The 26,622-nt window shown below is 37.5% G+C and overlaps 1 protein-coding gene and 2 long non-coding RNA genes across 4 annotated transcripts in view; all 3 read left to right on the forward strand.

Annotated features, from left to right (window-relative positions):
- Positions 1-20,696, forward strand: part of LOC110268060 — a 29,855-nt gene extending 9,159 nt beyond the window's left edge. For both annotated transcript variants that reach the window (XR_002356095.1, XR_002356096.1), the window contains 2 exons: positions 20,359-20,452; positions 20,555-20,696. This is a non-coding gene — a long non-coding RNA (uncharacterized LOC110268060). The remainder of the gene's footprint in view (positions 1-20,358; positions 20,453-20,554) is intronic.
- On the forward strand, positions 23,097-24,110 carry LOC110268411. The gene is made up of 3 exons (XM_021114541.1): positions 23,097-23,462; positions 23,592-23,804; positions 23,886-24,110. The coding sequence occupies exons 1-3, from the start codon at positions 23,097-23,099 to the stop codon at positions 24,108-24,110; spliced, it is 804 nt and encodes a 267-aa protein (XP_020970200.1).
- LOC110267755 lies at positions 24,263-24,483 on the forward strand. Its single transcript, XR_002355657.1, has 2 exons — positions 24,263-24,292; positions 24,367-24,483. It is a non-coding gene; the product is annotated as an uncharacterized LOC110267755 (long non-coding RNA).

Below are 26,622 nucleotides of genomic sequence, written 5' to 3' on the forward strand. Positions count from 1 at the left end.
TCCACCTTAGTGATGGTGGCGTTTCCTTCTTGAGGAACCAAAGATGTCTTTGAGCTCTTCTATGTCTCTTCCTTGTCTTTGTTGCTCCTCCCTCATTGCTTTTTGATCTTCTCTTATTTCATGAAGGATGATGGAGTGCTCTTGATGTTCCACCCTTAGTTGTCCCATATTGGAACTAAATTCTCCTAGGGAGGTGTTGATTTGCTCCCTTATATTTATATGGAGGGAAGTGCATCCCCTGAGGTATCTCAGGGATCTCTTGATTTGCAGCCACATGTTCTACCACTGAGCTATAGACCCTTGAGATGAATTTTTCTATCTCCCATGACTCGGAGGTAGAAGCCTTTGTCTTCCCTTCCCCTCTTTTAGAGGTTTAGGTGCCATCAATGGTAATGGAAAAATAAAAAGCTTATGCTTTTACCACACCAAACTTAGAATGTTGCTCGCCCTCGAGCAAAAGAAGAAAGAATAGAAGAAGAAGAAGATATGGAGGAGATGAAGGGATGTGTGTATGGATGTGAGTGGTGAATGGAGAACAGAAGGGATGATCATGAATGGAGAGAGAGAGGGTGAGGTGGGTGGGAATCCTGTGGAATTCACAGATCCTGAGATGATCCTGTGGTGTCCACAGATCCTGAGGTGTCAAGGATTTACACCCTTGCACCAAATTAGGCATGCAAAATGCCCTTGCACGCAACTCTGGGCGTTCAGCGCCAGGTTGGTGCCCATTTTGGGTGTTCAACGCCCATTTGTTGGCCATTTCTGGCGTTGAACGCTAGAACCATGCTTGTTCTGGGCGTTCAGCGCCCAGACACTGCCCATTTTGGGCGTTCAGCGCCAGAACCATGCTCTGTTCTGGCGTTGAACGCCAGGCAGGTGCTTCCTCCAGGGTGTGATTTTTCTTCTGCTGTTTTTGATTCCGTTTTCAATTTTTATATTTATTTTGTACAGTTTCTCTATTACAGAGAGGGGCATGAGGTTTATTCCTGAACCAGGGTCACACAGAGCCTTAAAGATCATGGTGCCTATGGTACAAGGTATTATGAACTTTCCAGGATCCTGTCTCTTCTGAGGCAATGTCAGTTGATCCAGATCACTTAGTTTATTGGTGAACAGGGGAGGTTCATCTTTCCAAGTTTCAATGCCAAATAATTTGGCATTCAGCTTCATGATTGCACCAAGGAACTTGGCAGCTTGCTCTTCAGTAACATCCCCATTCTCTTCAGAAGAGGAATACTCATCAGAGCTCATGAATGGCATAAGGAGGTTCAATGGAATCTCTATGGTCTCTAGATGAGCCTCAGAGTCCTTTGGTTGCTCAGAGGGAAGCTCCTTATTGATCACTGGACGTCTCAGGAGGTCTTCCTCCTTGGGATTCACGTTCTCTCCTTCCCTTACAGGTTCGGCCATGGTGCTTATGTCAATGGCCTTGCACTCTCCTTTTGGATTCTCTTCTGTATTGCTTGGGAGAGTACTAGGAGGGATTTCAGTGATCCTTTTACTCAGCTGGCCCACTTGTGCTTCCAAATTTCTAATGGAAGACCTTGTTTCATTCATGAAACTCACAGTGGCCTTAGATAGATCAGAGACTAAGTTTGCTAAGCTAGATGGATTCTGCTCAAAATTCTCTGTCTGTTGCTGAGTGGATGATGGAAAAGGCTTGCTATTGCTAAACCTACTTCTTCCACCATTATTAAAGCCTTGTTGAGGCTTTTGATCCTTCCATGAGAGATTTGGGTGATTTCTCCATGATGGATTATATGTGTTTCCATAAGGTTCACCCATGTATTTTACCTCTGCTATTGCAGGGTTCTCAGGATCATAAGCTTCTTCTTCAGAAGATGCCTCTTGAGTACTGTTGGGTGCAGCTTGTATTCCATTCAGACTCTGGGAAATCATATTGACTTGCTGAGTCAATATTTTATTCTGAGCCAATATGGCATTCAGAGTATCAACTTCAAGAACTCCATTCTTCATAGGCGTCCCATTACTCACAGGATTCCTCTCAGAAGTGTACATGAACTGGTTATTAGCAACCATGTCAATGAGTTCTTGAGCTTCTGCAGGCGTTTTCTTTAGGTGAATGGATCCACCTGCAGAAGTATCCAATGACATCATTGATAGTTCAGATAAACCATCATAGAATATATCCAGGATGGTCCATTCTGAAAGCATGTTAGAAGGACACTTTTTGGTCAGCTGCTTGTATCTTTCCCAAGCTTCATAGAGGGATTCTCCTTCTTTCTGTTTGAAGGTTTGAACATCCACTCTAAGCTTGCTCAGCTTTTGAGGAGGAAAGAACTTGGCTAAGAAAGCCGTGACCAGCTTATCCCAAGAGTTCAGGCTGTCTCTGGGTTGAGAGTCCAACCAGATTCTAGCTCTGTCTCTTACAGCAAATGGGAAAAGCATGAGCCTGTAGACTTTAGGATCTACTCCATTAGTCTTAACAGTATCACAGATCTGCAAGAATTCAGTTAAGAACTGAAAAGGATCTTCAGATGGAAGTCCATGAAACTTGCAGTTCTGCTGCATCAGAGAAACTAATTGAGGTTTCAGCTCAAAATTGTTTGCTCCAATGGTGGGAATGGAGATGCTTCTTCCATGTAAATTGGAATTTGGTGCAGTAAAGTCACCAAGCATTCTCCTTGCATTATTATTATTTTCGGCTGCCATCTCCTCTTCCTGTTCGAAAATTTCCGAAGGATTCTCTCTGGAATGTTGTAATTTAGCTTCTCTTAGTTTCCTCTTCAGAGTCCTTTCAGGTTCTGGATCTGCTTCAACAAGAATATTCTTGTCCTTGCTCCTGCTCATATGACAAAGAAGAGGGCACAGAAAAATAATAATAATAGGGATCCTTTTTACCCAAGTATAGAGGTTCCCTTTAGGTGAGTGGGAGAAAAGGAGAAGAAAAGAGAGAGAGGGAATTTTGGAAAATTGTTTTTGAAAAAGAGTTAGTGATTTTTGAAAATAGTTTTTTGAGAAAAATTAGTAATTTTTCGGAAAAAAATTTTTAAAATCAAAGATTAAAATAATTAGTTAATTAAAAAGAAATTTTGAAAAAGAGGGAAGATATTTTCGAAAATTAGAGAGAGAGAGTTAGTTAGGTGGTTTTGAAAAAGGTAAGAAGCAAACAAAAAGTTAGTTAGTTAGTTGAAACAAATTTTGAAAAGATAAGAGGTTAGGAAGTTAGAAAAGATATTTTGAAATCAAATTTTTTTTTTTTTGAAAAAGATAAGATAAGAAGATATTTTTGAAAAGATATGATAGAAATTAGTTTTTGAAAAAGATTTGAATTTTTAAAATCACAATTAATGACTTGATTTACAAGAAATCACAAGATATGATTCTAGAACTTAAAGTTTAAATCTTTCTTAACAAGTAAGTAACAAACTTGAAATTTTTGAATCAAAACATTAATTGTTATTGTTATTTTCGAAAATTATGATGTAAAATTAAGAAAAAAATTTTGGAAAATATTTTTGAAATTTTCAAAAATAACTAAAAAATTTGAAAAAGATTTGATTTTTGAAAAAGATTTTGAAAAAGATAAGATTTTTAATTTGAAAATTTGATTTGACTCATGAAAACAACTAGATTTTAAAAATTTTTGAAAAAGTCAAATCTAATTTTCGAAATTTTAAGAGAGAAAAAGGGAAAGATATTTTTTGATTTTTGAATTTTTAATAATGAGAGAGAAAAATAAGTAAAATGATGTAATGCATGAAATTTTTAGATCAAAACAATGAATGCATGCAAGAATGCTATGAATGTCAAGATGAACACCAAGAACATGTTTTTGAAAAATTTTTAATGCAAAGAAAACATGCAAGACACCAAACTTAGGATTCTTTAATGCTTAGACACTAAGGATCCAAGAATGCATATGAAAAACAAGAAAAGACACAAAACATGCAATGCAAAGATCAAACAAGAAGACTTACCAAGAACAACTTGAAGATCATGAAGAACACTATGAATGCATGAGAATTTTCGAAAAATGCAAGATGCACATGCAATTGACACCAAACTTATAACATGACTCAAGACTAAAAAAAGAACACAAAAAATATTTTTGATTTTTATGATTTTCTAATTTTTTTGTATTTTTTTTCGAAAATTATTTGAAAAACAAAAATAAGGATTCTAAAATTTTTAATATGAATTCCAGGAATCTTATGCTCTTTAGTCTAAAGCTCCAATCAAAGGGTCAGGCATGGCTTAATAACCAGCCAAGCTTTAGTATGTAATTCAGACATGACACGTCTAACATGCCCTACAGTCGTAGCTTTACAGCCAACCAGGCTTCAACATACGTTATGAAACACTAGAATTCATTCTTAAAAATTTTGAATAAAATTATAAAATTTTTGAAAACATTTTTATTTTAAAATTTTTTTTTCGAAAACAAAGGAGAAAATTTTGAAAGATTTTTGAAAATTTTTTGAAGAGAAAACAAAAAGAAAATTACCTAATCTGAGCAACAAGATGAACCGTCAGTTGTCCAAACTCGAACAATCCCCGGCAACGGCGCCAAAAACTTGGTGCGCAGAAGTTGTGATTACACTTTGATTATGTAAAATTCATCGCTCTTTTTTTCCCTGGTAATGGCGCCAAAAACATGATGCCAATACCATGGTTCACAACTTCGCACAACTAACCAGCAAGTGCACTGGGTCGTCCAAGTAATACCTTACGTGAGTAAGGGTCGAATCCCACGGAGATTGTTGGTATGAAGCAAGCTATGGTCACCTTGTAAATCTCAGTCAGGCAGATATAAATTGATAATGGTATTTTCGAATAATAATTAATAAGATAGGGATAGAAATACTTATGTAAATCATTGGTGAGAATTTCAGATAAGCGAATAGAGATGCTTTCGTTCCTCTGAACCTCTGCTTTCCTGATATCTTCACCCAATCAGTCTTACTCCTTTCCATGGCTAGCTTTATGTGATACATCACCACTGTCAATGGCTACTTTCGGTCTTCTCTCGGGAAAATGATCCAAATGCCCTGTCACGGCACGGCTAATCGTCTGGAGGCATCACCCTTGTCAATGGTTTCATCGTATCCTCTCAGTGAAAATGGTCAACACACCCTGTCATGGTACGGCTATTCATCTGTCGGTTCTCGATCATACTGGAATAGGATTTACTATCCTTTTGCGTCTGTCACTACGCCCGGCAATCGCGAGTTTGAAGCTCGTCACAGTCATTCAATCATTGAATCCTACTCGGAATACCACAGACAAGGTTTAGACCTTCCGAATTCTCTTGAATGCCGCCATCATTCTAGCTTACACCACAAAGATTCCGATTAAGAGATCTAAGAGATACTCATTCAGTCGAAGGTAGAATGGAAGTGGTTGTCAGGCACGCGTTCATAGGGAATGATGACGATTGTCACGTTCATCACATTCAGGTTGAAGTGCGAATGAATATCTTAGAAGCGAAATAAGATGAATTGAATAGAAAACAGTAGTACTTTGCATTAATCCTTGAGGGACAGCAGAGCTCCACACCTTAATCTATGGAGTGTAGAAACTCTACCGTTGAAAATACATAAGTGATAATGGAGTTCATTGGTCTCGGCCCCAGAGGGGAACCGGAGTAACCAAGACTACTAATACAATGATAAAAAGTTCTATTTATAATAAACTAGTCACTAGGGTTTACAGAAGTTAGTAATTGATGCATAAATCCACTTCCGGAGCCCACTTGGTATGTTCTTGGGTTGAGCTTGAAGTCTACACGTGGAGAGGCCATTTTTGGAGTTGAACGCCAGGTTTTGATCCATTTCTGGCGTTCAACTCTGGTTTTGGATCCTTTTCTGGCGCTGGACGCCAGAATTGGGCAGAGAGCTGGCCTTGAACGCCAGTTTGCATCGTCTATTCTTGGCCAAAGTATGGACTATTATATATTTCTGGAAATCCCTGGATGTCTACTTTCCAACGCAACTGGAAGCGCGCCATTTTGAGTTCTTTAGCTCCAGAAAATCCACTTTGAGTGCAGGGAGGTCAGAATCCAACAGCATCAGCAGTCCTTCTTCAACCTCTGAATCTGATTTTTGCTCAAGTCCCTCAATTTCAGCCAGAAAATACCTGAAATCACAGAAAAACACACAAACTCATAGTAAAGTCCAGAAATGTGAATTTAACATAAAAACTAATGAAAACATCCCTAAAAGTAACTAGATCCTACTAAAAACATACTAAAAACAATGCCAAAAAGCGTATAAATTATCCGCTCGTCATTCCCCGAGGTTGGAAAGGCGGTCGGGGCTGCTTCTTTTTACACCCTCACACCAACTGAAAAATTCCAAGCTCACCGTCATGTATTGGTCAATTTCCTGGCCGTGGAAAAATATATTGAGTAAGTGCATTTGAAAGTATCGACTTTGTATGAACTTCTATAGTTGGAGAACCTGACATGAAATTTTTGTGACGTTTCCAGTGAGTTTAGGGTGATCACAAAGAGAAAGTTATGAAGTAGGACAAGGTCCCAGTCTCACATAGACAGTGTTGTGCACAGAAAATTTCCCGATTGGTTCAAGCGTCAGGTGAATCCTGGTATCATTTATCCATTTACATATTCAAATGGTGTCATATTTTTTGTATTCCAAGATCATGAAACAGGTAATTTATCAACTGCCAGGTTCTATTGGGAAGCACCATGCACCCGAACGAATTGCAATGGCTTGCATGTGGGCCCAATGTTCAAGCTAGCCGCTATACATCTTACAACGTAAATGGATTTAAATTCAGAATCCTATCGAGAGAGGAAGGGTTGAAAACCCAAAATAGTGGGGGGTGTATGTCACTTCTGACACTAGGAGTTATGCAAGCAAGCGCGACAGTAATGTTGCTGTTGGTGGCGTCTCGTATTATGGAAAACTCTTGGACATCATTGAGTTAAATTACAGTGGTCAGTTCACAGTCGTCTTGTTTAGATGTATCTGGGCAAACACCACCTCTGGCAGAGGTATAAAACAAGACTCTTTGGGACACACAGTGGTTAACTTCTCCCATCTAATTCATACCAGTGTTCGAGAAGACGATGAACCATACATTCTTGCATCTGAAGCTCACCTAGTATACTATGTGGAGGATGACGCTGATAAAAAATGGAGTGTGGTAGTCCATGTGAACCCAAGGGACATGTTTGAAATGGCTGAAGACATAGGACAGTGTCAGTTCGAACTTTCTCCCCAACCGATTCTGACTGGGTTGGTTGAGTTTGATGTCGAAGGTTTGTCATTGAGATGGGACGACGATTTAGAGGAACCAACCACTGATGCCATCGATAATTGCGAAGAAGCTGCCTATATATAGATGTCTTCAGATACTAATTTAGGACATGTGCACTATTTTTCCATGTATAGCACTGTTGAGGGATATAAAATTGCATAATTATTAATTAGGAACTAGCATATAATAGATTTTTAGAACATGGAAACACTTGATGTATATTGCTCTTTATTTACAATTAATTTACCTGGAACATGTTATTTTTTTTAACATATTTTGTCCTCAATTTATTTAATTTATTAGGATGTTACTAGATTGTAATTGACTTTATATATTGGCTGACATGATCGGAGTTGCCAAGGAAATTGGAAGAGGGGGACCGATTTCTTGTAGCCTCTAGCATCTTATTTTGCAAGGCGATGGTTGAGGCCTCCCCGTTCTCTTCGCTGGAGCATGCAACATCATTCGCAAGAGACCTATGGTTTAACACATTGCCAATTCAGTCATGGATGGATACATTCTCTGCACACAGGCACATAGGTGATGCTATTACTGTTGCGCATGGGGATATTAGGATGGTATGTTGTCATATTTTTGCTCGTATAAAGGCTGTTTGGCTTTATTTCAACCTGCCATAGTCAATCCAGATGTTTTATTGTCTTTAATTAAAAGTAACTTTCGAAGGGCCTTACATATTTGAAACCCTAGACATTGCAGGGGTTGCTTCAATTCGCAACAAAGTACCGCAAGAAATTCGGCTTTGGGTTCGTCACTAGCACGAACCTATTTCTTTCGCAATAAATACTAGAGGAGGTGCAGGTAAAGTTTGGATTTATTGTGATTTGTTTAGCCATCTAGTTGGGTACAATTGTTTAATTCAATGGTGATATGGCCGGTTGCCTTTCTTTATTTTTTGAAATGAGGTACTGAATGGGAAAGTCAATAAGTATATGCATGTTCCTCGATTAGTCTGTTGGTGCACGAAATTGTGATCATTAACAATGGCGCCAAAGACTTGGAGCTCTCAAACGTGAATTACACTTTGTCACAATTCTGCACAACTAACCAGCAAGTGCACTGGGTCGTCCAAGTAATACCTCACATGAGTAAGGGTCGATCCCACAGAGACTGTCGGCTTGAAGCAAGCTATGGTCATCTTGTAAATCTCAGTCAGGCGGATTCAAATGGTTATGGAGGATTGATAATTAAAAGATAAATAAAACATAAAGTAAATATAGAGATACTTATGTAATTCATTGGTAGGAATTTCAGATAAGCGTATGAAGATGCTTTGTTCCTCTTGAACCTCTGCTTTCCTATTGCCTTCTTCCAATCATTCATACTCCTTTCCATGGCAAGCTTTATGTTGGGCATCACTGTTGTCAATGGCTACTTCCCGTCCTCTCAGTGAAAAGGTTCTATGCACGTTGCCACCGCACGACTAATCATCTGTCGGTTCTCGATCATGTTGGAATAGGATCCATTGATCCTTTTGCGTCTGTCACACGCCCAACACTCGCGAGTTTGAAGCTCGTCACAGTCATCCCTTCCTAGATCCTACTCAGAATACCACAGACAAGGTTTAGATGTTTCGGATCTCAGGAATGGCCGCCAATAATTCTAGCCTATACCACGAAGGTTCCAATCTTAGATTAGAAACCCAAGAGATACACATTCAAGCTTGTTTGCATGTAGAACGGAAGTGGTTGTCAGGCACACGTTCATAGGTGAGAATGGTGATGAGTGTCACATAATCATCACATTCATCATGTTCTTAGGTGTGAATGAATATCTTGGAGAAGAAATAGACTTGAGTTGAATAGAAAAACAATAGTACTTGTATTAATTTATAAAGAACAGCAGAGCTCCACACCTTAATCTAGTGGTGTGTAGAAACTCCACCGTTGAAAATACATAAGAACAAGGTCTAGGCATGGCTGAGAGGCCAGCCTCCAAAACGTGATCAAAGGATCAAAAGATAATCCAAAGATGAAAATACAATAGCAAAAGGTCCTATTTATAGAAAACTAGTAGCCTAGGGTTACAAAAATGAGTAATTAATGCATAAATCTTCTTCCGGGCCCACTTGGTGTGTGCTTGGGCTGAGCATTGAAGCTCCTATGTGTAGAGACTTTTCTTGGAGTTAAATGCCAGCTTTTGTGCCAGTTTGGGCGTTTAACTCCAGCTTTTGTGCCAGTTCTGGAGTTAAACGCCAGAATTCTTGAGCTGACTTGGAATGCCTGTTTGGGCCATCAAATCTCAGGCAAAGTATGGACTATTATATATTGCTGGAAAGCCCAGGATGTCTAATTTTTAACGCAATTGAGAGCGCACTAATTGAGCTTTGGTAGCTCCAGAAAATCCACTTTGAGTGTAGGGAGGTCAGAATCCAACAGCATCTGCAGTCCTTTTTCAGCCTCTGAATCAGATTTTTGCTCAGGTCCCTCAATTTCAGCCAGAAAATACCTGAAATCACTGAAAAAAAAACAAACTCATAGTAAAGTCCAGAAGAGTGATTTTTATATAAAAACTAATAAAAACATAATAAAAACTAACTAAAATATACTAAAAACATACTAAAAACAATGCCAAAAAGCGTATAAATTATCCGCTCATCACAACACCAAACATAAATTGTTGCTTGTCCCCAAGCAACTAAAAATCAAATAGGATAAAAAGAAGAGAATATACGATGAATTCCAAAAATATCTATAAAGATCAGTATTAATTAGATGAGCGAGGCTATTAACTTTTTGCTTCTGAACAGTTTTGGCATCTCACTTTATCCTTTGAAGTTCAGAATGATTGGCTTCTATAGGAACTCAGAATCCAGATAGTGTTATTGATTCTCCCAGTTAAGTATGTTGATTCTTGAATACAACTATTTTATGAGTCTTGGCCGTGACCCTAAGCATTTTGTTTTCCAGTATTACCACCGGATACATAAATGCCACAGACACATAACTGGGTGAACCTTTTCAGATTGTGACTCAGCTTTGCTAGAGTCCCTAATTAGAGGTGTCCAGAGCTCTTAAGCACACTCTTTTTGATTTGGACCACGACTTTAACCGCTCAGTCTCAAGTTTTCACATGACACCTTCACGCCACAAGCACATGGTTAGGGACAGCTTGGTTTAGCCGCTTAGGCCAGGATTTTATTCCTGTGGGCCTTCCTATCCACTGATGCTCAAAACCTTGGATCCTTTTTATCACCCTTGCCTTTTGGTTTAAAGGGGTATTGGCTTTTTCTGCTTGCTTTTCTTTCTCTTTCTCTTTCTTTTATTATTATTTTTTTCGCTTCTCTTTTTTTTTTTTTGCAAGCTTTTCACTGCTTTTTCTTGCTTCAAGAATCAATTTTATGATTTTTCAGATTATCAAATAACATTTCTCCTTTTTCTATCATTCTTTCAAGAGCCAATAATTTTAACATTCATAAACAATCAAATTCAAAAATATGCACTGTTCAAGCATTCATTCAGAAAACAAGAGTATTGCCACCACATCAAAATAATTAAACTGTTTTAAAATATGAAATTCATGTACTTCTTTTTCTTTTTCAATTAAAACACTCTTTATTTAAGAAAGGTGATGGATTCATAACTTTAAGGCATAGACACTAAGACACTAATGATCATGTAATAAAGACACAAACATAGATAAACATAAGCATAAAAATTCGAAAAACAGGAAAATAAAGGATAAGGAAATTAAAGAACGGGTCCACCTTAGTGATGTCGGCTTGTTTTTCCTCTTGAAGATCTTATGGAGTGCTTGAGCTCCTCAATGTCTCTTCCTTGCCTTTGTTGCTCCTCTCTCATGACTCTTTGGTTTTCTCTAATTTCATGGAGGAGGATGGAATGCTCTTGGTGCTCCACCCTTAGTTGTCCCATGTTGGAACTTAATTCTCCTAGGGAGGTGTTGATTTGCTCCCAATAGTTTTGTGGAGAAAAATGCATCCCTTGAGGCATCTCAGGGATTTCATGGTGAGGAATTTCCTCATGTCCATGAGTGGGATCTCTTGTTTGCTCCATCCTTTTCTTAGTGATGGGCTTATCCTCATCAATGAGGATGTCTTCCTCTATGTCAATTCCAGCTGAATTGCAGAGGTGACAAATGAGATGAGGGAAGGCTAACCTTGCCAAAGTAGAGGACTTGTCTACCACCTTGTAGAGTTCTTGGGATATAACCTCATGAACTTCTACTTCCTCTCTAATCATGATGCTATGAATCATGATAGCCCAGTTTATAGTAACTTCAGACCGGTTGCTAGTGGGAATGATTGAGCGTTGGATGAACTCCAACCATCCCCTAGCCACGGGCTTGAGGTCATGCCTTCTTAGTTGAACTGGCTTCCCTCTTGAATCTCTCTTCCATTGAGTGCCCTCTTCACAGATGTCTATGAGGACTTGGTCCAACCTTTGATCAAAGTTGACCCTTTTAGTGTATGGGTGTGCATCTCCTTGCATCATGGGCAAGTTGAATGCCAACCTTACATTTTTCAAACTAAAATCTAAGTATTGCCCCTGAACCATTGTAAGCCAATTCTTAGGGTCCAGGTTCACACTTTGATCATGGTTCTTGGTGATCCATGCATTGGCATAGAACTCTTGAACCATTAAGATCCCGACTTGTTGAATGGGGTTGGTGAGAACTTCCCAACCTCCTCTTCGGATCTCATGTCGGATTTCTGGATATTCGCCCTTTTTGAGCTTAAAAGGGACCTCAGGGATCACCTTCTTCTTGGCCACAACTTCATAGAAGTGGTCTTGATGCACCCTTGAGAGGAATCTCTCCATCTCTCATGACTCAGAGGTGGAAGCTTTTGCCTTCCGTTTCCTCTTTCTAGAGGTTTCTCCGGCCTTTGGTGCCATAAATGGTTATGGAAAAACAAAAAGCTTTAGCTCTTACCACACCAAACTTTGAAGGTTTGCTCATCCTCGAGCAAAAGAAGAAAGAAGAGAGTAGAAGAAGAAGAAATAGAGGAGATGGAGGGGGCTTTGTGTTTCGGCCAAGGGGGAGAAGTAGTGTTTAGGTTGTGTGAAAATGAAGGAGTGAAGATGGGTTTATATAGGGGTGGAGAGAGGGTTTGGGTTCGGCCATATAGGGTGGGTTTGGGAGGGAAAGTAGTTTGAATTTGAATGGTGAGGTAGGTGAGGTTTTATGATGGATGGATGTGAGTGGTGAAGAGAATGGTGGGATTTGATAGGTGAGGGATTTTTGGGAAAGAGGTATTGAGGTGATTTTTGAATGGGTGAAGAAGAGAGAGAAAGGTGGGGTAGGTGGGGATCCTGTGGGGTCCACAGATCCTGAGGTGTCAAGGATATCTCATCCCTGCACCAAGTGGCGTGCAAAAATGCCCCTTTCTGCCAATCCTGGCATTAAACGCCAGGTTGCTGCCCATTTCTGGCATTTAACGCCAGCTTCTTGCCCTTTTCTGGCGTTAAATGCCAGCTCTGTGCCCATTTCTGGCGTTAAACGCCCAGAATGATGCCAGGTTGGGCGTTTAACGCCTATTCTGCTACCCTTACTGGCGTTTAAACGCCAGTAAGTTTCTTCTCCAGGGTGTTCTATTTTTAATACTATTTTTCCTTCTGTTTTTGCTTTTTCAATTGTTTTTGTGACTTCACCTGATCATTAACCTACAGAAAACATAAAATAACAAAAGAAAATAGAAATTTAACATAGATAATTAAAGATTGGGTTACCTCCCAACAAGTGCTTCTTTAATGTCAATAGCTTAATAGTGGGCTCTCATGGAGCCTCACAGATGTTCAGAGCAATGTTGGAACCTCCCAACACCAAACTTAGAGTTTGAATGTGGGGGTTCAACACCAAACTTAAAGTTTGGTTGTGGCCTCCCAACACCAAACTTAGAGTTTGACTGTGGGAGCTCTGTTTGACTCTGTATTGAGAGAAGCTCTTCATGCTTCCTCTCCATGGTTACAGAGGGATATCCTTGAGCTTTAAATACAAGGGAGTCTTCATTCACTTGAATGATCAATTCTCCTCTGTCAACATCAATCACAGCTTTTGCTGTGGCTAGGAAGGGTCTGCCAAGGATGATGGATTCATCCATACACTTCCCAGTCTCTAGGATTATGAAGTCAACAGGGATGTAGTGGCTTTCAACCTTTACCAAGACATCCTCTACAAGTCCATAAGCCTGTTTCTTTAAATTGTCTGCCATCTCTAGTGAGATTCTAGCAGCTTGTACCTCAATGATCCCTAGCTTTTCCATTACAGAGAGAGGCATAAGGTTTATACTTGACCCCAGGTCACACAGAGCCTTCTCAAAGGTTATGGTGCCTATGGTACAAGGGATTGAGAATTTTCCAGAGTCTTGTCTCTTTAGAGGTAATTTCTGCCTAGTCAAGTCATCTAGTTCTTTGATGAGCAATGGAGGTTCATCCTCCCAAGTCTCATTACCAAACAACCTGGCATTTAGCTTCATGATTGCTCCAAGGTACTTAGCAACTTGCTCTTCAGTAACATCTTCATCCTCTTCAGAGGAAGAATACTCATCAGAGCTCATGAATGGCAGAAGTAAATTCAATGGAATCTCTATGGTCTCTGTGTGAGCCTCAGATTCCCATGGTTCCTCATCAGGGAACTCTATGGAGGCCAGTGGATGTCCATTGAGGTCTTTCTTAGTGGAGATCACTGCCTCTTCCTCCTCTCCAGGTTCGGCCGTGTGGGTTGCGGTTATGGCCTTGCACTCTCTTTTTAGATTCTCTTCTGTATTGCTTAGGAGAGTACTAGGAGGGAGTTCAGTAATTTTCTTACTCAGCTGACCTACTTGTGCCTCCAAATTTCTAATGGAGGACCCTGTTTCAGTCATAAAACTTTGAGTGGTTTTAATTAGATCAGAGACTATAGTTGCTAAGTCAGAGTGGCTCTGCTTAGAATCCTCTGTCTGTTGCTGAAAAGATGATGGAAAAGGCTTGCTATTGCTAAACCTGTTTCTTCCACCATTACTATTGTTGAAACCTTGTTGAGGTCTCTGTTGATCCTTCCATGAGAGATTTGGATGATTTCTCCATGAAGGATTATAGGTGTTTCCATAGGGTTCTCCCATGTAATTCACCTCTTCCATTGCTGGGTTCTCAGTATTTTAAGCTTCTTCTTCAGATGAAGCTTCTTTGGTACTTCCTGTTGCTGCTTGCATTCCAGATAGACTCTGAGAAATTATATTGACTTGTTGAGTCAATATTTTGTTCTGAGCCAGTATGGCATTCAGAGTATCAATCTCAAGAACTCCTTTCTTCTGATTTGTCCCATTATTCACAGGGTTCCTTTCAGAAGTGTACATGAATTGGTTATTTGTAACCATCTTAATAAATTCCTGAGCTTCTGCAGGCGTCTTCTTCAGATGAAGAGATCCTCCAGCAGAGCTGTCCAATGACATCTTGGACAGTTCAGACAGACCATCATAGAAGATACCTATGATGCTCCATTCAGAAAGCATGTCAGAAGGACACCTTCTGATCAATTGCTTGTATCTTTTCCAAGCTTCATATAGGGATTCTCCTTCCTTCTGTCTGAAGGTTTGGATTTCCACTCTAAGCTTGCTCATCTTTTGAGGTGGAAAGAATTTGGCCAGAAAAGCACTGACCAGCTTTTCCCAAGAGTTCAGGCTTTTCTTAGGTTGTGAATCCAACCATGTTCTAGCTCTGTCTCTCACAGCAAAAAGGAAAAGCATAAGCCTATAGACCTCAGGATCAACTCCATTAGTCTTGACAGTGTTACAGATTTGCAAGAATTCAGCTAAGAACTGATGAGGATCTTCCAATGGAAGTCCATGAAACTTGCAATTTTGTTGCATTAGAGAAACTAATTGAGGCTTAAGCTCAAAGTTGTTTACTCCAATGGCAGGGATTGAGATGCTTCTCCCATAGAAGTCGGGAGTAGGTGCAGTAAAGTCACCAAGCACCTTCCTTGCATTGTTGGCATTGTTGTTTTCAGCTGCCATTGTTTCTTCTTCTTTGAAAAGCTCTGTTAGACCCTCTAGAGAGAATTGTGCTTTAGCTTCTCTTAGCTTTCTCTTCAAGGTCCTTTCAGGTTCAGGATCAGCTAGAACAAGTATGCCTTTATCTTTGCTCCTACTCATATGAAAGAGAAGAGAACAAGAAATTAGGGAATCCTCTATGTCACAGTATAAAGATTCCTTGAGGTGTCAGAGGAAAAGAAGAATAGAAGGAGGAGGTAGATAGAAGAGAATTCGAACTTATCAAGAGGGATAGAGTTCGAATTGCACCTTGAGGAGGAGTGTTAGTCCCTTAAATAGAAGGATGTGAGAAGAGGGGAAGAATTTTCGGAAATAAATTAAAAAGATTTTGAAATAATAAAAAGAAATTTGAAAATTTGATTGAGATTTTCGAAAATTAAGATTGGGAAAGAAATTAAGTGATTTTTGAAAAAGATTTTGAAATTAGAAATAAAAAAGATATGATTGAGAGTTAATTTTGAAAAAGATGTGATTGAAAAGATATGATTGAGAAGATATGATTAGAAATCAATTTTAAAAAAAAGAAAGTTTTAAAATTAAAGTTGATTACTTGACTAACAAGAAATTAAAAGATATGATTCTTAAAATTTAAAATTTGATCTTTTCTTAATAGGCAAGTAACAACTTGAAAATTTTGAAGTAAATCATTAATAGTAGCAAGGATTTTTGAAAATAATAAAAAATGGAAAGAAATTGATTTTGAAGAGATATGATTGAAAAGATATGATTTGAAAAAGATTTGATTTTGAAAAATTATGAAAATTTGAAAAAGATTTGAATTAAAAACAAAATCTTCCCTCTAGTGTCCTTCTGGCGTTAAACGCCCAGAATGGTATCCATTCTGGCGTTTAACACCCAAAATGCTACCCTTTTGGGCGTTAAACGCCCAGCCAGGTACCCTGGCTGGCGTTTAAACGCCAGTTTTCCTTCTTCACTGGGCGTTTTGAACGCCCAGCTTTTTCTATTTGATTTCTCTGCTGAATGTTCTGAATCTTCAATTCTCTGTATTATTTACTTGAAAAGACATAGTTTTGAAATTTTTTTTGAATTTTTCAATGATGAGAAACAATCAAAATACAATTAATCTTAGGAAACTCAAATCAAACAAACAATGCATGCAGGACGCCAAACTTAAAAATTTTCATATAAGAGACACTAACAAATTGAGAATGCATATGAGAAACAACAAAACACACAAAACAAGAGAATTTAAAGATCAGAGCAATGAAATCATCAAGAACAACTTGAAGATCAATCAAGAACAATATGCATATATTCAAAAAATGCAAGAAGAAGAAAGTCATGCAATTGACACCAAACTTAAAAATTGGCACTAGACTCAAACAAGAAACATAAAATATTTTTGATTTTTATGATTTTATAAATTTTTTTGTGGTTTTTCGAAAATTGAGTGGAAAAGAAAATAAAGGGATTCAAAATTTTTAATAAGAATTCCAAGAATCATTGCAATGTTAGTCTAAGACTCCGGTCTAGGAATTAGACATGGCTTACTAACCATCCAAGCTTTCAGTGAAAGCTCCGGTCCAAAACACTAGACATGGCCAATGGCCAGCCAAGCTTTAGCAGATCACTGCTCACAACAGCAAAATTGATAGAAATTAACAAGCTGTTGTGATGATAAGTTGAAACCTCGGTCCAAAAGATTAGACATGGCTTCACAGCCAGCCAGACTTCAACAAATCATCATGAAACTCTAGAATTCATTCTTAAAAACTATGAAGAACAAAATAGAAAAAAAAATTTTCGAAAGTAAAATTACCTAATCTAAGCAACAAGATGAACCGTCAGTTGTTCAAACTCGAACAATCCTTGGTAACGGCGCCAAAAACTTGGTGCACGAAATTGTGATCATCAACAATGGTGCCAAAGACTTGGAGCTCTCAAACGTGAATCACACTTTGTCATAATTCCGCACAACTAACCAGCAAGTGCACTGGGTAATAACTTACGTGAGTAAGGGTCGATCCCACGAAGACTGTCGGCTTGAAGCAAGCTATGGTCATCTTGTAAATCTCAGTCAGGCGGATTCAAATGGTTATGGAGGATTGATAATTAAAAGATAAATAAAACATAAAGTAAAGATAGAGATACTTATGTAATTCATTGGTAGGAATTTCAGATAAGCGTTTGAAGATGCTTTGTTCCTCTTGAACCTCTGTTTTCCTATTGCCTTCTTCCAATCATTCATACTCCTTTCCATGGCAAGCTTTATGTTGGGCATCAGTGTTGTTAATGGCTACTTTCCGTCCTCTCAGTGAAAATGTTCTACGCACGCTGTCACCGCACGGCTAATCATCTGTTGGTTCTCAATCATGTTGGAATAGGATCCATTGATCCTTTTGCGTCTGTCACACGCCCAACACTCGTGAGTTTGAAGCTCGTCACAGTCATCCCTTCCCAGATCCTACTCAGAATACTACAAACAAGGTTTAGATGTTCCGGATCTCAGGAATGGTCGCCAATAATTCTAGCCTATACCAGATGGTTCCAATCTTAGATTAGAAACCCAAGAGATACACATTCAAGCTTGTTTGCATGTAGAATGGAAGTGGTTGTCAGGCACACGTTTATAGGTGAGAATGGTGATGAGTGTCACATAATCATCACATTTATCATGTTCTTGGGTGAGAATGAATATCTTGGAGAATAAATAGACTTGAGTTGAATAGAAAAATAATAGTACTTGTATTAATTTATGAAGAACAGCAGAGCTCCACACCTTAATCTATGGTGTGTAGAAACTCCACCGTTGAAAATACATAAGAATAAGGTCTAGGCATGGCCGAGAGGCTAGCCTCCAAAACGTGATCAAAGGATCAAAAGATAATCCAAAGATGAAAATACAATAGCAAAAGGTCCTATTTATAGAAAACTAGTAGCCTAGGGTTACAGAAATGAGTAATTAATGCATAAATCTTCTTCCGGGCCCACTTGGTGTGTGCTTGGACTGAGCATTGAAGCTCCTATGTGTAGAAACTTTTCTTGGAGTTAAACGCCAGCTTTTGTGCCAGTTTGGGCGTTTAACTCCAGCTTTTGTGCCAGTTTGGGCGTTTAACTCCAGCTTTTGTGCCAGTTCTGGAGTTAAACGCCAAAATTCTTAAGCTGACTTGGACTGCCTGTTTGGGCCATCAAATCTCAAGCAAAGTATGAACTATTATATATTTCTGGAAAGCTCAGGATGTCTACTTTCCAACTCAATTGAGAGTTTGCCAATTGGGCTTTGGTAGCTCCAGAAAATCCACTTCGAGTGTAGGGAGGTCAGAATCCAACAGCATCTGCAGTCCTTTTTCAGCCTCTGAATCAGATTTTTGCTCAGGTCCCTCAATTTCAGCCAGAAAATATATGAAATCACAAAAAAACACACAAACTCATAGTAAAGTCGAGAAGAGTGATTTTTATTTAAAAACTAATAAAAACATAATAAAAACTAACTAAAATATACTAAAAACATACTAAAAATAATGCCAAAAAGTGTATAAATTATCCGCTCATCATCTGCTCTTTTTTTTTTCTTTTTACTTAGTAAGGAGATTGTTTGGAAGAAGAGAGTTGAAAACCAAGAATAGGATATGGATGTAATTTAGGACTGGGCATCAAGTTTTACAATAGCTGACCTAGCACTTGGCATCAAGCTTTAGAAAAGATACAGATTTCATTTTATAATTTACTTGCTGATGTAGAAGTTATAGTAGTAAATTTACTTCGATAGATAATTATTGAAGTGCAAACACGGTAATTTGCTCTTTCTTTTTTTTTTTATCCTGTTTTAGAAATGATCTGGTGTACCTAAGATACTCACTGTAACCTTTCTTCTGTTTAGTACTTTGTGTGCTTGAATGATTTTGATATCTTGCTTAGAATTTATTTTGAAGATTATTTTATCAACCTGATTCAGGATGGCTTCATACTTTATTCCTCCTTATTGTATCTTGTATTCTTTTTCTTTTCTTCTTTCTTATATTCCTCTTTCAGATTCCAGGTGTTGTCCTAAACCTGGTAATTTGTAGGTAGAATAGAACACCTATGCCTGATTTATATTTCTTTTTGATCTGGCTGGTTCTGAAAATGATTGTGTCTGATTGGTAAGTGTAAAACAAAAAAGGAAAACAAGAAAAATTTGAACAGCAGAATGGGCTTTTGAGCTCTCTAGTCAAATACGATTCAAATATAAGGTTCTCATGAGTTTGAAGCATAGAAGACAATTTCTTCTAGTTGTTTTGGTATAGAACTTACTATAGTAGGAGCTATGCTTTTCACTCTTCAGAATTGAATTACATTGAGATTGAGATAAGAAGACCCTTTCTTTCTCTCTCACACACAATGGACTACGATGCAATGATGAGAATGAGAATGAGAATTAACCTATATGAATAATGAATTTTAATTAATTAAATAACTAAATTTAATAAGAAGTATATTTTATTTCTACTTCACGGAAAGGTCTATGTCAATGTCTGATCTCTGATGTCTCCAATTTGGAAGAAAAAAAAGAATGAAACCAGAATGACCTAATTACTTTTACTTGAGTGCAATGCAAGTAGAATTGATATGTTTCACAAAAATGGCCACTCACTTTGAAACCTTTTTTTTCTATAAAAACTTTGCTGAAAAGTGAATCAAGCTTCATCCTTTTGTCACCTTATTCAATGTAGAATATAAGAAATTATAAATGAAGCATGTTTGGGTATATGTTGTGTAATTGTGTTGTGTGTGTATGTGTAAGTCATTGACTTTTTAGAATATTAGTAACTATTTTGTCTGAATTTTTCTATTAGTTCTAATTTTATTCAAAACAAATACTATTAAAACCAATTTAAATTACTGCTCTTATTTTGATTAACGTGAGCTGCTTACTAGTAGGACTAGTATACCTTTTAATTTTATATTAGAAAGATGGTTGTGTTTTTGTGTAGTTATTAGAAGTTAGTGTGTTTTACACTCTCACTTAGCTATGAAGGTTATATTCAAAGAAATGGGAGTCTATTTTAGCTGAAGTATTTTAAAAGTGCCTCTGGTTAGTGTTGTTGATGACTTCTAGCTACCAATTACTGCACCTTTTCAGATGAAACATCTTTGAATTTGTGCAGGCACGCTATCAGAATAGGTTGCAGGTTGAACTTGAAATTGCATCTCGGGAGGAATTCACTCTTATAGAAATAGGTCTTAGGAAACTTTGGGAACGTAAGCCAAACCAGCAGTTTATAACATGGAGATATTTTGTGATTTGGTTTTTGTAAAATTTGTAAATTCTATTAACTTGGTTGCTTATGGTGTATCCGTCAGATTTGGCTCGGAAAAAGACTCAAGAAAATCTGAAAGAGACAGGTGAGATAGTTCAAAATTCAATGCTCGAAGAAGACGTTGTGCCAGATAGTTCTGATGAGGTTGTCTCTAAAGGACAACAACCTTCCATCATAACCTTTGATCTCAATAAAACTCCACAAGAGAATGATATCTGTTGACTCAACGCTTTATTATTAGTCTGACTTATCTTATGAAATATTGGGACTAAATTAAACAATGTGACTGTTTGTGTTTTTTTCTTTGGATATTGAATTTGAAGAAGTAGTTATGAATTTGGAGGAGATTAATCTCAAATTAGTATGTAATTCTTGAATTAATTTATATTGTGACTTATTGGATTAATGGTTCGTACGACTTCAAGACTTCTATATTACCGATTTGTCATACATATATCTTTATAAATGTAATACAAATATAAATGCACAAACCTAGGTGGTGAAACTGCTTATTGAAATACATTATATAATCATGACTATCACATAGGCAAAATGACATGAATTAATTAATAGGCATAATTTGATTAAACAAGAATGATATTAATAAGAAATTTTTTTATGTTTTTATTTACATTTACTTTCAAGTAGATTAAGAATACAACGACAATACCCAACAATAAATATATGTTTTTAAAATAAACTTTTAGAGATTGAATTTTTTATTCTGTTTTTGGCATCTATGATTATAAAAATAAGATATTCTTATACGCAAAATGTTGGTAATTTTATACTAAGTATATATTTTTGTTATAAAGTTTTCCTTGTAAACAACCAATATTATTCTTAAATTTTCACAAAATAAATTTTCTTTTAATTTGGTGATTATTCGTTGAGTTTATATTTTTTTTATAATTTTTCTATTAATAACTAATAATACTTATAAAAAAATTACAAAAAAAAAACTTAAATTTAAAATCAGAGAAGACACCGCCACATCCATAATCCTTATTTTTCCTCTAATACTAAACCTGCTTAATATTGTCGAACTACTCAGAAGCCTTCTTCGTCCTGCGTCTTCTCCTCCACGCCTGTCTCTGCGATGATCCAGTGTCGAGAGCCCCTTCTCGCTCTGCCCGAAGCCCGGTGGTTCTACTCTCACCGTCAATCCAGTCATCCACCTGCGGGTAAGCACAACTGGACACCCTGTGCTTTTTTGCTTGTTTAGTGTTTGAAAAAGAAGCCAATAATGAGTTTAAAGTTGACATGCAAGTTGATCCTAATGTGGTTAGCTGAGTTAATTTGTTAATGGAGAGACAGACAGGGTTTTTTATAAATTACCTAGTTCTACAATTTTATAAATCTTATTATTCATGATTGTGTCGTGTATTTGAGTTTAAAAAAATATAATTAAGAAAATCTAGATTGGTAGGGGGCAGAGGCTTGGTCAAAGTGGAGGTTGGGACTTGGGAGAGTAAGGAGTAGACAAATGGGTTCAATATGGAAAAATTCCTATAAAGTGAAAACAGGAAGCAGCCAAGAAATAGAGAGAAGAAAAAAGGGGTTGCGTTGCGTGAGAAGATGAAGTTATAGGGATTTCGGTGATTTGAATTTAGGAGACTATGATTAGATTATGCGAAATGATAACTGAAAATTGTTAAATAATTTCATATATTTGATTAAACTGATCAATATTTTATATAAAGATGATTTTAATTATTTTATGCGAGTAATCTCCTTTAATTTAGTTAGAATCAAATTTTTAAGATCAGATGAGTTTAATGTTATTAGTATGTGTACATAGTGAGTTCCTTCCATGTGTTATGTAGTGTGTACTAGCTGGAGAAGCTTCTTGTGGATCTATGTGGGGTTAAAAGTGCTCAAATTAGTACGATAAGGTTACAATTTAGGTTGATGATTGATGCATGTGTTATAGGTGATGTTGGGGAGAAAATTGAAGTATCTTAAAAAGGTGACAAAACTAGGAAAGATTATTTATCGTGTTGATAATTCATATTAAAAGAAAAATGAGAATTAAGATCCAAGTATAGTGTGTGAGACTTGAGTCATTATAGTGTAGTTATGAATACATCAATGGTTAACCTTTTTAGGCCCAACTTTGAGTTCTTTGTTAATATAGTCTCTCAATCTATTTACTCATGTACTCTCCTAACCTATATATGTACTCTCAATCCATTTACTCATGTACTCTCCTAATATATGTTATGTGCTGCCATAATTAGAATAGTATGATTTCAGATTGGCAAATAAAATAAGGTAGACATGAATGACATTTTGAGAAAGGAACTGCCCATTTTATATTTTATTAAAAAATGCTATAATTATTTTGAATAATCAAGTCTTTGATTGAGGTGTGGTGAACTATTCTAATGTTCCTATTTCCTAAAACCACTGTTACTCATGATAAACTAAATTTGTTTGTTACAGTAAAGGGAGACAGACAAGATTTTTTTTTCTTTTTAATGATTTTTGAATAGTACATAGTGTCATTTTTGCATGTTAATACATATTATTATCTGTATATTAATTATTATCACTTTGTTATGATCCGAATGCAATTAGGAAAGATGCCCAGGGTAGGTCGTTTCACGAAGAAAGCCCGTGTAGACACAGCATGTCAGCAGCCTCAAGTAGGATTTGATGCGGCCTTAACTTCGCAGAGAGCGGACTGCCCAATTCCGCTGTCCAGTGGCAGTGGTGTCCCCGCATCCTTGTCTTTACGCCCCTTTCGTTTACCCCACAGCGAACCACTTCCTGCTCCACAGGCTTGCACCCATGATGTTCAAAACTCGGAGCCGAACGCTGAAGACTTAGACCTAGAGGCAGATGAGGTAGATTCTTTTGAGCAACATGTTGATAACCTTTTTGCTGCATCGGATGCTCAGAAGCGCAAGGGACGCAAGACTGCAGAATTTGGGATGTTAAAACAATTGGTATAAGAGAATTTATTTAATTTTATTTTTCATTCAGCTATTTTCCTATGATTTCATCGCAGCTTGGCTCCAATGGTAACTAACTAAGAATAAATATATTTTACAGAATCTGATGGCACAATCAAACAGGTCAAACTGAGTGTGAAGGAAGCTATGAAGCCACCTAATGGGAGAAAGATCGTACTCAGGTTTAACAGTGTACTGCAACCAGTTGGGGATGCGGCAGGTCTACGGAACGGCGTTATGGGACTGCTAGGATTTGATTACACCAAATTTCCAATCTGCGAGAAGGACTGGAAAAAGGTTCGCACCAGGGACAAGGTCTATAATGAATGTGTAAAGGTAAAATGTTATTTTTATTTTTTCGTACCATTCCAAACTCATAATTTAAACACTGCTGACAACTTAATTTTAATGTTGCAGAAAATGTTCCATTTTGAAGAAGATAGTAGAGGAATTATCAAGCGTATAATATTCAAAATACTAGGAAGGGCTTGGAAGAAAACGAGGAACAGATTATACCATCATTGCTATGACCCAGAACTTTCACTTGAAGAAGATATTGAAAACCGCCCAGATGGAATTACTGTGGACCATTGGAGATGGTTTCTCGACTATCGCAATAGCGAAGAGACACATGTAATATAGTTTCGTTTCATAACAGAAAAATTCCATTTATGTCACATTGAGTTAGTCAGAACTACTGTCTATTAACTCTTAATTTGATGGCATGACAGGAGAAGTGCAAAAAAAATGTTGAGAATCGATCAAAGCAGCTTTACACCCACACCGGTGGATTAAAAAGCTTGGCAAGGCTCAGAGAAGAAGAGGTAATGTAATTTTGGGAATGTTTTTGAACTATATCTTCCTCTACTTATTCACTTTGTCATCATTATTGGTACAGTCAGAACGATAAGGGAGGAGAGTTAGTAGAGGAGAGTTGTATCTCTTAACACACAAAAGAACTAATGGCTCCTATATTCATGATGCAGCTCGGGCTATTGGAGTAAGAAATGTGTTGAGAAATTTGAAGTAGTTTCTCCTATGTTTTAGTTTTAAAAATTTTATTGGAAGTCTGTGCGGTTAGCGACTAGCTAATAAATGCTTATAATTACTTATCTATTTGTGTAGGAAATAATTGAGGCTATTGAGCAATGTGATGAATCCTCTAAACTGTTGTCTCAGAATGATTCACTTGCTCAAGCTCTCGGAAAGGAGCACCCGGATAGGGTGAGTGGCATGGGATTGGGGCCGACTTCTAGTCAAGTCTTCAGTATTAATTCCCATCAGCTGAGCAATGGTTTTGAAAGGGAGGAGACCCAAAGGGTGCTGCTTGAACTACAAGTAGAGTTAGCAGCAAAGAATTTGAAAAGGAAGGCAGTGGAGGATGAAGTAACAGCCGAGAAAACCAAAAGACAGGCAGTAGAGGATGAAATAGCAGCCGAGAAGACAAAAAGACAGGCAGTGGAGGATGAAGTAGCAGCTGGGAAGGTCAGGATGCAGGCAATGGAGAGTGCTTTGATATGTCTACTTCAAGGGCAAGGTAGGAAGCTGCCATCAGATGTCGCCGCATGGATGAGTACATTGGAGGGACAGAATAGAAAGTAGATCTTAGGATTATGGAACCTTTTCTTCTTTCAGATATACACTTTTATGTTGTTGATTATGCAACTCTTAGTAAGGAGTACACTTTGTTGATATTCGGATAATTATGTTAATTAAATTAATGGTTTTGCTATTGCCGTTTACCTTGCAATTTATTTTTCGGGATATAAAATAATTTAACTTACTAATATTAAGACGGATTAAAAAAACGAAGAAAAAATATACATTAAAATAAAAAACAGAGTGGATTGCCAGTGTACAATACCATTGCGACACTACTTCTCGGTTTTGCGGCGGTTGTGCCAGCGGTTCCTGAGAACCGCCGCAAAATTATATAACCACCCCCTAATAGGCGACGCTTAACAAACCGCTGGAATTCCATTTCGCGGCGGCTTAAAACCGCCACCAATCACTTCCAGAACCGCCGTTATTTCCCGTTTCCTTTGTAGTATGGAGGAAAGTCAAGTGGACTAACCAATTTGATTCCTCAAGTCCTAGTCAACTCCTAAGGAAATACTAGCTTTAGAGGGATCCAAATCAACCAGCAACCTTGAATTAACAATCAACAAAGGAGTTTAATAACTCAAGAGTCTCCAATTACTCGACCAAAGCCAAGAATATAAAAACCTAACTTAAAACCCTTCCAAGTATTTTATCAAACACTTGGAAGACACAACATAAAAACATAAAAAACTAACAAGGAATATAAAATCCAAACAACCAATTTCAATTATCAATAACTCACAAACAATAGAAGAAGCAATAAATCTAAAATACCTAAATTTGCATAAATAAGAAATTCAATTCAACATGGAGTTCATAAACTAAAGTGGGTAAATAAACAAATTGACAAGAGAAATAAGTAAACTAAAGGACTAAAACAATTAAGAGTATAAGAGAAACTAAATTAAAGGAACATTGAACCTGGAATTGAGAAGAAATAAACCTAAAACTAAGAGAAATCCTAAAACCTAGAGAAAGGAGAGAGCCTCTCTCTCTAGAAACTACATCTAAAACCTAAATTATGTGAATGTAAGTCGTGTGAATGAATCCATTTCCCCACTCTGTAGCCTCTAATCTGTGTTTTCTAGGCCAAAAACTGGGTAAAAAACAACCCAGAAATCACCCTCAGCGATTTCTGATAGGTCCAGCATGTGGCTCTGTCATGCGTACGCGTCGTCCACGCGTACGCTTGGATTGAACTTTTGCCAAGTCACGCATACGCGTGATCCACGCGTACGCGTCGCCTAACAACATGGAAACTATGAAAAATTATATATCATTTCGAAGCCCCGGATGTTAGCTTTCCAACGCAACTGAAACCGCCTCATTTGGACCTCTGTAGCTCAAGTTATGGTCGATTTAGTACGAAGAGGTCAGGCTTGACAGCTCAGCAATTCCTTCAATTTCTTGTATTCCTTCCACTTTTGCATGCTTCCTTTCCATCCTCTAAGTCATTCCTGTCCTATAAAGCCTGAAATCACTTAATACATATATCAAGGCATCGAATGATAATAAGAGAGGATTAATAATTAGCAATTTTAAGGCCAAAGAA

Source organism: Arachis ipaensis, chromosome B10 (genome assembly GCF_000816755.2).
Source record: "Arachis ipaensis cultivar K30076 chromosome B10, Araip1.1, whole genome shotgun sequence".
Classification (NCBI taxonomy): Eukaryota; Viridiplantae; Streptophyta; class Magnoliopsida; order Fabales; family Fabaceae; genus Arachis; species Arachis ipaensis.